The sequence below is a fragment of the Aegilops tauschii genome, chromosome 5, assembly GCF_002575655.3.
Source record: "Aegilops tauschii subsp. strangulata cultivar AL8/78 chromosome 5, Aet v6.0, whole genome shotgun sequence".
Lineage (NCBI taxonomy): Eukaryota > Viridiplantae > Streptophyta > Magnoliopsida > Poales > Poaceae > Aegilops > Aegilops tauschii.
In genome coordinates, this window is record NC_053039.3 from 501,587,373 (window position 1) to 501,600,762 (window position 13,390).

At 41.3% G+C, this 13,390-nt stretch overlaps 1 protein-coding gene across 1 annotated transcript; it reads left to right on the forward strand.

The window, feature by feature from the left end:
* The first annotated feature begins 12,247 nt into the window (after nucleotides 1-12,247).
* On the forward strand, nucleotides 12,248-13,157 carry LOC109781369 (uncharacterized). Its single transcript, XM_020339975.4, has one exon. It carries the CDS (start codon nucleotides 12,449-12,451, stop codon nucleotides 12,872-12,874), a length of 426 nt encoding a protein of 141 aa, XP_020195564.1. The 5' UTR covers nucleotides 12,248-12,448; the 3' UTR covers nucleotides 12,875-13,157.
* The last annotated feature ends 233 nt before the right edge of the window (nucleotides 13,158-13,390 follow it).

Consider the following 13,390-nt stretch of genomic DNA (forward strand, 5'->3'; position numbering starts at 1 on the left):
CATTGGCTATTTCACGCAGCCGCTTTGCCGACCAACGAGTTTGGAAGACAGTCTTGCTGCGAAACAAGAGCAAAAATGAAAACATGGAAACTATCAGCAATGCATATCTACTGATCAGAGAATGAAAAGTATTGAAGCAAAGTTGAAGGTTGCATATATAATTGCAGATAAAATGCAGGTTTGAAAGAACATTGGCTAATGCAACTAATTTTAGATAAATATGAGCTAAAATTTCAGAGAAAAGTATTGAAAAACAGTAGCTAAATTTCAGAGAAACATATATGTAGTTTTCAGAAGCAAAAACTGAGTTTCATGTGCTATAAGCTAGCAGTACAAACATTCTTGTAGTTTCGGAAACATAACCTACTAACTAGTTTCAGAAAGGTAAGTTTCTCTGAAATATAGCTACTGTTTCTCTGAAATTACATATATGTTTCTCTGAAACTACAAACTAGATAACTGCATGAGCTACAGAAGCTTTGGACTAAAAAGAAAAATCAGAAAAACACATCAAATCCTGCATCGCTAGTTTCCTGCAGCACATCAAGTCTGTACCACTAATTCCCTGCAAACACATCAAAATCCTGCATCACTAACTTCCAGGTAAAAAATGCTACAGAAGTTTTGAGCAACAAACATTCAGAAAAGGATAGCATCAGCCACAACACATCAAGGGGATAGCATGAGCTCCAGCAGCGCATCTGAAAGTCAAATCAACAATTCTACAACACTAGATCTGCAACATCCAAATCCCTACTACACATCTACGCATCTACACCACATATATCATCTACATCATCCACCTCGGCGCCAACGACGAGAGCATCTCCCTATGTCGGAGCATCGCTACGATGAGCTGCAAAAATTCAGAAACTAACACAAAAAATGGGATCCTGCAACTTTAAGTTCTCTCTGCATCACAACATAAACTATGAGCTTCAGAAAAAATAAAACAAAGGGGATCCTACAGAAACTGCGCGCTCCGTAAATTTAGAAACACACAAATGGGATCCAGTTTTCCGTAGAAGGGGATCCAGTGCACAAATTTGTATCACAACATAAACTATGAGCTTCAGAAAAATGAAATAAGGGGATCCTACAGAAACTGCGCGCTCCAGAAATTTAGAAACACACCTATGAGTTTTCAAAACTATGCGCTCCAGTGCACAAATTTTCAGCAGCATAAAAGCTGGAAAAAAATCTTGAAACTCGTTGTCGTGCCGTCGAACTAACTACAACGCCACCAAACTACCTACAACCGCTCTGCTCCTTGTCGCGCCATCGTCTCCATCATGGTGAAATGCCATTTAATTTTTTTTGAGGAAAATGAACTATGAAGGTAGGTAAAACTAACTAAACGGGACTTATGGATGTCACTTATTTGCCATTTACATCCCCACCGGCCGACCTCCTCCCAGTGAATCGTTCACCAACTAAGGGGGTCCTGTTTCGGTTATGTTTTGTTTCTTTTAAGAGTTCCCTAGTAAAAAATCAAACAATCTGCATCCAAATTTCCAAGATCTAGAGTTGATTCTAAGAAAAACCTCCAAATTAGGTGAGAGCACGTCCGCTAATTTGAAGCAGCAAATAACTGAACTACCATTTCAGCAACCTAACACACATATCCAATGCAACAAATGAACAAGTTCGCTCATATCTAATGCAACAATTGAACAAGTTTGCTCGTTTATGCTTCCATCTCAGCCAGCAAAACCAGACGAACAAGATGCTCTAAATCAACAGTCCAGTTCATCAGGACGCCAAAAGAATGCCTTCCAGTAGAAGAGCAGCCGCAACAGAATCACATCAACAGTTGAGGAACACAATCCATCCGCACAAGGAAACCTGCAATTCTGACGCCGTTTCGTTCCTTCGGGCAAATGCATGCCCAAGAAATCGAACAGGGAAATAAAAACAATCAGTGCAGGAAAAATCCGCGCTAATTTCCGGCTGCCGCCCGTCTTCCGGAGCATCTTGTTGTGGGGGGAGGGGGGTGGGGGTTGTCCGATCCATACCTGTCGGCCATCGCCGAACCCGTCATCGTCGTCGCCACCACGGAGGATATGCGCCGCCGCCCAACGCCCTGCGCCGCCACCCCCCCCCCCCCCCGCCCAATGCCCTGCGCCGCCCTCCCGAATCCAGCCGCGTATCCCTAGCCCTCTTAGAGACAAGAGTCGATAGAGCTGGTCGGTTGCAAGAATAATTGTAATGAAACAATTGCTCTGTTTCAGAAACGCACGCGCGTCACGCGGAAGCGGGGAGGCTATCGTCCGTCCGATCAACAAACGATCCGACAGACGCGGAGCCGGCGGATGCGGCGCGAGTGATCGGTCGGGTGAAGGATTGCTTTTCCCATTTAAGATACATGATTAAAAACCTAAAAATACTTGCTGACATTTATTTAATTTTATTTATCTACCTACCACTATCAGATTAATCCTTACAATTAACGAGTACAAGTGGATTGACAACCCTCTTGCCCATGTTGGGCGCAAGTATTTGTTGTGTGTGTGTGTGCAGGTACTGGCTCACAGGCTTTGTGTGGTGCCTACTACTGGTTCGATAAACCTTGATTCTTAACTGAGGGAACTACTATATGCTACTATACTACATCACTCTTCCTCTTCAAGGAAATCCCAACGCCTATCACAAGTAGCACCCTGACCAAGGTACCGGACCAGAAGGCTTTCCATCACACTTTTTTCAACGTCTTTGGGACGTGTGTGGGGAAGAAGTGATGAAGGCGGTACTAAATACTCTAGATGGAGTTGAAAAAATAGGAGTGGTAAATCAGACTTTGTTTTTTTTATCCCAAAAGTTCAAGGTGCATCTTCCCTCTCTCAATTTAGACCGATTCGCTTATATCATGTTGCGCTAGAAATTGTGTCGAATGTGTAAGCAAACAGATTGAAGGAGGTGTTACCAGAAATCATTTTAGAGGAGAAATCGGCTTTTATTCCTTGCAAATTGATTACAGATAACATTCAACCTGCCTATGAGTGCTTACATTTTATGAAGAAGAAGAAGAAGAGGGGAGAAATTCACAATACTGTGCTCTGAAATTCGACATGATGAAGGCCAACCATAGAGTCAAGTGGTATTATCTTTGAGCAATCATGTTGAAGTTGGGCTTTAGAGAGAGATGGGTGATGTCTATCATGAGAACTGTCACATCGGTTTCTTTCTCAGTGCTTTTTAGTGGGGAACACATAGAGGTCATCAAACCCACCATGGAGATCCGTCAGCGAGACCCCATTTCCTAGTATTTGTTTTTCTAGTAGCTGAGGGTCTGTCTTCCCATTGAGGAGTAGGAAAATTTGGAATATGTATTACGCATCATAGTGGTGCGCACACCGCCCCCAGTCAATCTTTTACTTGTAGACAACAGCTTGTTATTTGCAAGAGCGAGTACAGAAGGAGCATCAGAGATTTAAGAGGTAATCTTTATTGTGAGGGATATCCAGCGAGTAAATCTAGCCAAAGGTTCAATCTATTTTAGCAAGGGTTGCTGGATCAGTACAAGAAAGCCTATGAAGCTAGTACTTAGGATTCCAACAGAATCCCTGAATGATCTCTACCTTGGCCTGCCCTCGGATGTGGGAAAGAGTAAAAATGGAACACTAAAGGCGGTACCAACTTATTCGACGGAAGTTTTCAAACAATCGGGTGTTTGTGAGAGAAGATTAGCTCACTAATTAGAAACTTCTGGTGGGGGGAAAGCATGGTAAGCGAAAGCCTCATTGGGTGTCATGGGATACCCAAACGATGCCAAAGTGCATGGGGGTAGGATCATAAACATTGAACCTTTTGACATCGTTAGCACACTATGTGTGGAGAATTTTGCAAGTGACGGAATCTCTAAGCCCTAGAATCCTTAAATCTGTTTATTTCCAACACACCGACATCATGCAGGTGATTTTGGGCTCATCCCCCTGTCAGTGGAGGGCAGAGTGATAGCCTCCAAGTGCACAAGGTCTAGTTATAGCCTTTTCAAAGCAAGAGTACCGATCCCACAGGGAGCACATGAAATGGACTTCATCTCTTGTAGGGGTTTATATTTTTTGCCTGCGGGCTAGTTACGATCCAAAGCAAAGCGAAAACAAGTTTGAAATATTGCAACGCGATTGTGAACAAGGTAATAAAATGCAATTATAAAATTGAAAGCACAAAACGTGAAATGACGGTTGTTGGAATCAATATAGGGCAAATGTGATTGTGAACAAGATAATAAAATGCAAGAATAAAATAAAGAGCACAAAATGTGAAATGACGGTTGTTGGAATCAATATAGGGCTAACGATTTCTTAGGGAATTTGATGTTCGGATTCCTAAGCCACTTTGTATGTTTCTATAAGTGGGCGGAGCCAAGTATAGATACGTGAATACATGCCACAACTTCATATCACATACACCAAAGTATATGGCAAAAAACATGTTAATATATTGAATATCAAATAGACATAGTTTGAAAATATATATTGTCATGAATCTAATCAATATAATTTGATGTTTCGTATGTTAATATATATTTTATCTATAAATGTGACCAAACTTAAAGAAGTTTGACCTAGGATAAAACTAAAACTTTAAGCAACTTGAAATGGACAGAATAGGCACGCAATCCTTTTTTGAGGCATGTGAGTAACACACAATTAACTGTGTGCCTTGATTGTTAAAGACTTACTAGTTTTTCTTTTCTAAGAAAAACTTACTCGCTAGTGACAGTTGAGAATGCTCGCTCGCACGAAGTGGCCAGTTGCAAGTTCAAAGCCCCAATATGTTTGCATGCTTTTCCCAAAAAAATATTGTCAAAACACAAAACAACTCAAATTTAAGTGCACATAAAACGATGTGTTTTATCCAAAACAAAACAGCCAGTTAGATTTAGAGTATTTGCTTGCTCATTCCTCCTTTTTGCTCTAAAAAACACAAAACAAATCAAACCTAAATGCAGGTTCGATGGTAGAAAATTGGCTGAGTTTTGTAAAAAAAATCTTGACTTTTAGCAATCCGCTTGCTTATTCCTCTTGGCCAAGTTGTCCATCAATAATAAATACTAAAAGCAAAATTTCAAAACTCTCAATCTTCCGAAGAAACAAAGTTTTTTTAGTGAAAACTTCGCATCTCTATCTCTATACTACTTAAAAAAAGAGTAGTGTTCCTTTTCTATCGACAAACGCTTGCCTAACCGGTTCTGATTTTTTTTCTTCCAGCCAATTTTTTGCCCTACCACGCCCTTTGTCTGCACCTTCCACGTATGCTAAGCAGTCACCTTAATTTACTTACCTTCTGAACCAATTTCACCTAAATTTACTTATAAAACTTCTCATGAAACTATAAGGTAAATCACAGGCAGGATGTGATAAATATTTATTTACATAATCGTATACTACGGGCAGTTAAATACGAGCTAACATACGTGAATATTCATATCCTGTTGCAACACTATGTGTTCAACTAATGCTTAGCTAGAAGAGACTATTTTCTACCTTTCTTTGATCATGGTGTTTTTTTTCAGCTAAGCAGATGGTGCTTTTTACTACACCATGTGTTCAACTAGTTTGTTGTTTTCCAATAGGGAAGGGCGATTCACTATAGCATAAAGGGGGATGCAAGCTATTTTCATGGAACATGTATCAGATCGGTACTAGGTATGTGGCCTCTAGCCACAACAACATACAATATGTAATGCAACATGTGTCAGATTTGTACTAGGTATGGGGCCTCTAGGCACAACAATCGTACAATGTGTATGATATTCATCTACCTAAATATCTACTTTCAAGTTTCAACTACCTATTGTGCTTAGATGATTTATTGTTCCTTGGCAGTGAACGGATTTATGTGCTTATTATGGAATACATCAAGTGTTTGATTCAGGCATATGAACTCTAGACCAAGCAACTTACATAATGTATTTTCTAAATATCAATGAAATAACAACCCTGTGTTTTTCTTCCGAAGGAGTACTATTGTGGCATCAATTGTTTTATTGTGGTTAAAATATTTGTCAATTAAGTTCATCCAGAACTTCATAGAGGTTGCTTTCCCTGCTCTATGCCATCAGACAGATATACTTTCTGATTTTTTGTTGCTCATGTTCGAGAAGAAATGAAATATTGGGATGTCCTATGCAACTGGTTCATCGGACACGACATGTGTTTTCGTCCCCGACTGTGCTGGCAACACTGATGTGGTGGGACACATCTTTGTGGCCAGCGGTTGATCCACGCCCTGTCAATGTATTTTGAGCTCTTGGGAGATATCTCGACTTGGAGGATCTAGTCAGGCAAACCATCCACGCATTTTCTATTGAGAATGTAAAACATGTTTCCATGATGCCACTCAATCCTAAGTAGTGCTTGCACGCACCACATTTGCATCAATCAAGTGATTTATGTTTGCAGGCGCCCACCATACAAAAGAACCTAGAAGGTGCAGGGTTAGACTCACATTGTGTGTGCGTGTGTACATGTGTGTCAACCAAGTTCTAGGCAGGGAACTTCAAAGATCTTACTTCTTTATACTCCCTCCGTTCCATAATGTAGTGCCTATAGATTTTTTGAAAAGTCAAACCTCATAAACTTTGACCAAGTTTGTGGAGAAAAATATTTACATCTAGAGTGTGAAACATATATCACTAGATTCATCATAAGATGTAGTTTCACATTATATATTTTTGTTATTACAGATATAAATATTTTTCTCTACAAACTTGATCAAAGTTTGTAAAGTTTGACTTCTCAGAAAATCTATAGGCACTACATTATGAAACGGAGGGAGTACTACTAGTGGTCCGGGACCCTAGGTAATAAGCTTGCACATGGATGAGTCACTTTCAAGTACCTCCCTCCATGGCTTTAAGTACGATGCAATTATGAACCATGATACTAGGTGACAAGTACAAGAATCCGTCTATTACTTTATTAATTATCTTGAGTGGATTCTACTATCTTCATGCTCAAGGTCGGGACTGAGCTATTTCTATCTTGAGTGAAATATGATTCTACATCACTGACTATCTACATTACTATTTTTCATGAGTGGAACCTACCATCTTCGTGTTTAAGGTTGATGTCGCTTGAACTTCGTCGGTATTTCCCCAAAGAGGAAGGGATGATGCAGCACAACTACAGAAGGTATTTTCCTCAGTTATGAAACCAACGTTATCGAACCAGTAGAAGAACTAAGCAACACTATGTAAACGGTACCTAGACACAAAGAACAAATACTTGCAACCCGACGTGTAAAAGTGGTTGTCAATCCCTCTCGGGTAATGGTGCCAAAAATTGTCAAGTTGACGGGATAAAAGTTGTGGTAGATTAATAGATGAAAATAACGGCAAATAAAATTCAGCGAGGTATTTTTGGGTTTTTGATAATATAGATCTGAAAATAACATATGCAAATAAAGAAAAAGACAAATAACAATATAGATCTGAAAATATATGATGGGAAAATAGACCGGGGGGCCATAGATTTCACTAGTGGCTTCTCTCGAGAGAATAGCACACGGTTGGTAAACAAATTACTGTTGGGCAATTGATAGAAGATCGAACAATTATGACGATATCCAGGCAATGGTCATTGTATAGGCATCACGTCCAAGATTAGTAGACCGACTCCTGCCTGCATCTACTACTATTACTCCACACATTAACCGCTATCCAGCATGCATCTAGTGTATTAAGTTCATGGAGAAACGGAGTAATGCAATAAGAACGATGACATGATGTAGACGAGATCTATTCATGTAGGAATAGCCCCCATCTTGTTATCCTTAATAGCAATGATACATGCGTGTCTTGCTGCCCCTTCTGTCACTGGGAAAGGACACCGCACGATCGAACCCATCACAAAGCACCTCTTCCCATGGCAAAAAAAAATCAATCTAGTTGGCCTAATTAAACCAAAGATTCGAACAAGAAATATGAGGCTATAAGTAATCATGCATATAAGAGATCAAAGAAGACTCAAATAACTATCATGGATATAGATCTGATCATAAACTCAAAGTTCATCGGATCCCAACAAACACACCGCAAAAAGAGTTACATCAAATAGATCTCCAAGAGACCATTGTATTGAGAATCAAAAAGAGAGAAGAAGCCATCTAGGTACTGACTACGAACCCGTAGGTCTTTGATGAACTACTCACGCATCATCGGAGAGGCGCCAATGAGGATGATGCACCCCTCCGTGATGGTGTCTAGATTGCATCTCATGGTTCTGGCACTTGTGGCGACTAGTCGACTCCCCTAGGGTTTCTCGAATATTAGGGTATTTATAGTGCGAAGAGGCGGTGCGGGAGGCCACCGAGGTGGGCACAACCCATCCGGGCGCGCCTGGAGGCCTGTACATAATGGAAGGATGGTTATCCCACGCTTTGAATCATTCGATGCACACGACTCATTTTAGTCACGCAAATCTCAAGCTGTCAAGTTCAAAAAGAACATGCAAATAGAAACTAGCTAGCACCCCTAAATCCCACCACCAATTAAATGACAACATGCTAACTTGCAATCTATTACTCCCTCCGTCCCAAAATAAGCGTCTCAACTTTGTACTAATTTTAGTACGAAGTTATACTAAAATTGAGGCACTTATTTGAGACACTTATTTTGGGACGAATGGAGTACTTAATTTAAACTATCAAAAAGAAGCAACACATTTAGTATATACATTGGGCATCGAGAGAATACATTCAACAGGGTAGAAACACAAGTACACCAACATTTATTGAACCAGTTAGTGAAGGCAATACACATGATTTTGCCACCCAGCTCAGCTCACTACATTTTGCCTGATCCAACAAGTGAAGGCAAGATTTCACCAGAGGCATAATAATATCCAGGACAAGCCTTCGGATAGGAAATGACACGTGACCTGTCATTGTTAGATCCAACCAGAGTCAGAACGAGGCTTTGCCTCAGAGCTAAGACGTCTATCATCTGTGGACCCAACCAACAAACAAAAATTGATATGTCATTATATGGCAAAGACATGGTAATCGAAGTTGCTCCCTACCGCTTGTACCGGATTGGAAAGAGTAGTTGTGCATTACAGGCTAGCTAGTGTCCAACACATAGCGTCAAACCACCTATATAGCACATCACTCTCAAAACTCCTCTAGGGCCGCCACGCCACCTGCATCTGTGAACTCATCCTAAAATGAGCCTCCAAGATCATTTGGTGGATCCATAGAGTGTGGATAGATGAAGACTACATTAAGGTACACCATGAAAGGACGCATCCACAACCACCATGTAGGGCGATCAACACTATCTAGATTTCTCTGGAGCAATGTACTTTCTTTTTTAGTCTAGCATGGATGAATACTAGGGGGGTGCGAGCACATGTACCTCCATGACCAGTTCGACATCAAATCCAATGCTGCAAAACACAACGAAAACCATTTCATTATGGGGAAACCCGTTATAGATAACATGGAGAATTTGCATTGGTAAAATAAAGGGATAGTTGTTTTTATACCCTTAGTTGTGTCCCCCTCGTGAGAATTGCCCCTAATTTCTGAAAACACATGGTCTTACCCAACCCACTTTGGTGTCTTGTGCTTTTGCCCTTTGACCATCACTTTGAAAACTTCTTAACTAATTCATACTAAATCAGAAAAATGCAAATAAGATACCAAAATGTTCGAAAAAAACATCACATGTATGTCAAGGCCACTTGCATTCATGAAAAAAGTGTTGGTTAGTGCCCATTCGAGTTTTAGCACTTATCATACCACCATGAACAGCAAAATCTAAAAAAAAAAAATCAAAACATTAAAGAAAAAGTTTGTGGCAAAGAATGGCAAATGTTTTAAGTGCTTGCCAAGTTTCATCCGGGAATGACATTCATGGAAGTCATGGCAAAAAGCAATCTATTTCCGGGTGTTCATTGTTTTCTTTTGCCACGACTTCCACGAATGTCATTCCCTGATGAAACTTGGCAAGCACTTAAAACATTTTTCAATCTTTGCCACCCACTTTTTGTTTTGATTTTTTTTAATATTTTGCTGTTCATGGTGGTATGATAACTGCTAAAACTCGGATGGGCACTAACCAACACTTTTGTCATGAATGCAACTGACATTGACATACAGGTGATGTTTTTCCAAACATTTTGGTATCTTATTTGCATTTTTCTGATTTAGTATGAATTAGTTATGAAGTTCTCAAAGTGACGGTCAAACGGTCAAAGGGCAAAAGCACAAGACGCCAAAGTTGGTTGGGCAAGACCACATGTTTTCCGAAACTAGGGGCAATCCTAACGAGGGGGCACAACTAAGGGTATAAAACCGATTATCCCTAAAATAAAGAGGCCACATAAGAAGAGCTAAAACGAAAGAAAGTAAACCTCGGAGCTCAAGTTAATACTGCCCAAGGGTAAAAACGCGCGAGAGAGGAGGAAGGTCTAAATAGAATAGTTCACAATCCAAGGAGAGGAGTAAAGTTGGGGAGTGAAGCCGTACAAATTTGTTGTCAACCCTGACCAAGCTATGGCTCATATTTCCTGGCTCATTTCGAATAATTTATAAACTGAATAAGGTGCGTCCATTGTCAATCTGAGTAGCATGGATTTAGTGTTCCAGCATGGCTTGTGTCTTGTAGTATCATCCAACAAATTACTAATGTACACTATAATCAAAGAGCCTAATGAGCACGTAGCCATACTACTGAACAATTACAAGGGTCGGTTGTATATGAAATGAGTACTAGTTTTTCGCAAAAAAAATAGTACTTAGTTACAATGGCAGTGGCCAAATCAACTCTACTAACACAACAATAGCTGCATTGCAATGAGAATATCTGCAAAAGTACCAGTGTTCATTATCACCTAACTTAGCATAGACTACGGTTTTAAGGCCATGTGGATCACATCTCGTTTCACGAGGAACCAACTGGACGAGTGACCTAGGAATAAACCTATGATTGGTTTCACATACTACCCATTCCAAAGCCATGCTTGCACACTCCGCATTCACATTGAGTGAGTGATTTTTCTTTGAACTGCTCAACCAAAAATCTAGAAAATTATGTCAATATTTGGATTATCAAATATAATAGTATGAAAATATACATTTTGATTCTAATTTAATTTGATGTTTTGGATGTTAATATATTTTTTCATAAATTTGGTTGAACTTAAAGAAGTTTGACCTAGAATTAAACTAAAACTTTAGGCAATTTGCAACGGAGAGAATAGCGCACAGCTCTTTTTGAGGCATGCGAGTAGCACACAAATAACCGTGTGCCTTGATGTTAAAGGATGTGGGGCTTACTCACCAAAGTGACAGTTGGCGGGTTTACAACCACCACGATTGAGAATGCTCACATGAAGTGGGTTGCAGATTCAAGGCCCAATGGGTTTGCATGATTTTCTCATTATTTTTATCAAAACACAAAACAACTCAAATCTAAGTGCATATAAATGGGATGTGTTTTATCCGAAACAAAACAACTACCCGTGTTTTAGTGGATTTCGGTTGCTCATTCCTCCTTTTTTGCCCTCAAAATCAGGAAACAACTCCAGGTCAAAAAAAAAAATCAGGAAACAACTCAAATAAATGCAGATTCAAAACTCTTGAGTTTAAGCAAACCAGCTTGCTCATTCCTCCTGGCCAAGTTGTCCATCAACAATAAATACAAAAAGGGAAATTTTAGAACTCCTAGTCTTCCAAAAAAAAAACAGAGTTGTGTACGTGTGATTGACATGTTTTTGTAATGTTTGTCACACCATTGGCGAGATTGGTTGTGGCCATGTTGTCTCTACTAGGCCCTACGACGAGAGTGGGTGAGGCCATGTTGTGCCGTTGTTCGAGTGGGCTTGGTACCGTTTGAATTGGTCTTTTGTATGGTTTTCTGTAATTAACTAGACAACCATTTTCTTGATTAGTGAAAAGAACAAAAAATTGCCTCACGTTCTTGGAAAATAATTAAAAATTAACGAAGGACAGCGTCAAAACGGTGGGCTTGCGTATATTGTCAAGCAGCTACGATACGATCGACTAGTTATTTGCAAGCAGAGACGTCCCCTTACCATGAAATTCTATGGTGCTACTAGCAGATTCTACCAGAAGTCAATCCCAGAATGGAACTGTGTTCTGAAGATATATACAATATCGTCAGCCAGAAACGATGGTACGAATAATCAAGACGGTTGAGCAGATCGAAGCTGCAGCGCCGGCCAGCTCCCCCTTCTTACCTAAACACAGAAAATTGTAGCCATCGCCATGGAAAGCACTTCCCCTTTTGAACTGACAACGCACGCACAAACATTCTCAATCTAGCCAGCAACCAGCCTAATCACGCCCTCGCTTTTATCAGTATAAATTGCGAGGCATTGACACATGTTCCTACATCGCAGCAGAGCAGAACAGGCATCTTGCAATCACCTCCCACATACGAGAAAAAAACTCTCTGTCTACCTAGCTAGCCGTAGCCATGGCTTCCAACGCGAGCATGTTGGCCATGATCATGGCGTGCGCGCTCCTCCTCGCCGGCAGCACGTGCCATGCCGCCCGCAACCTGGCCGACACGACGCTGGCAGCTGCCGCTCCGGCTGCTAGCGCCGTCCCTGGACTGCCGGCCGTGCCGACCTTACCCGCCGTGCCCGCGGACACGGTCACCCTGATGCCACCCATGCCGTCGGTCACCCTCCCCACCGTGCCGCAGGTGACCCTGCCGCCCATGCCAGCCATCGTCGTGCCCAAGACTGTGCTGCCGCCGATGCCCAAGGTCACCCTCCCCACAGTGACGATGGCACCGATTCCCGCGATTGTCGTGCCCAAGGTGACGCTGCCGCCGTTGCCCTTCGTCCCGAATGTGAACGTGCCTATGCCGTTTGCGGCGCCACCCCCATCGGCGTAGGCGTGCCCACGCGGGGCGGCGATCTGGCCCTGTCCATGATGTATTGATGGGGCGCGCCTTCCATGTGAGAGTGGCGCCAGGTCACTCCGTGGTCACGACGCATATGTTCTTACATGCAAGCTCTGCGTTTTAAGCGTGATGTAGCAGTAGATCCTACAGTTTGTTTACGTCTCAGTGTATGTACTCTTAGTCTGTTGCTGCTAGTGTTTGACTGTTGAGGGGCCGTCCCATGTCTATATGTAATTGTTTACCAATGACAAAAGTTTCATATTTTCTGTGATGATTTTGTCAGCCTTTTCACTTAACTGAATAGTTGAACATGCACACTCCTTTCGATAGATTCGAAATGAGTAACCAAAGCTTCTTCTGGTCTCCTCACCTAAGCTTTTGTTCGGCACCACTTAATGTTGCCGGAACCCTACCATTGTTTTCTTCTGCTTCAATGCCGTGATACACTCAGGATGTTTACGATACCTACCCATTAATTGCTCTAACTTCTCGTAGTTCATCCCTAGC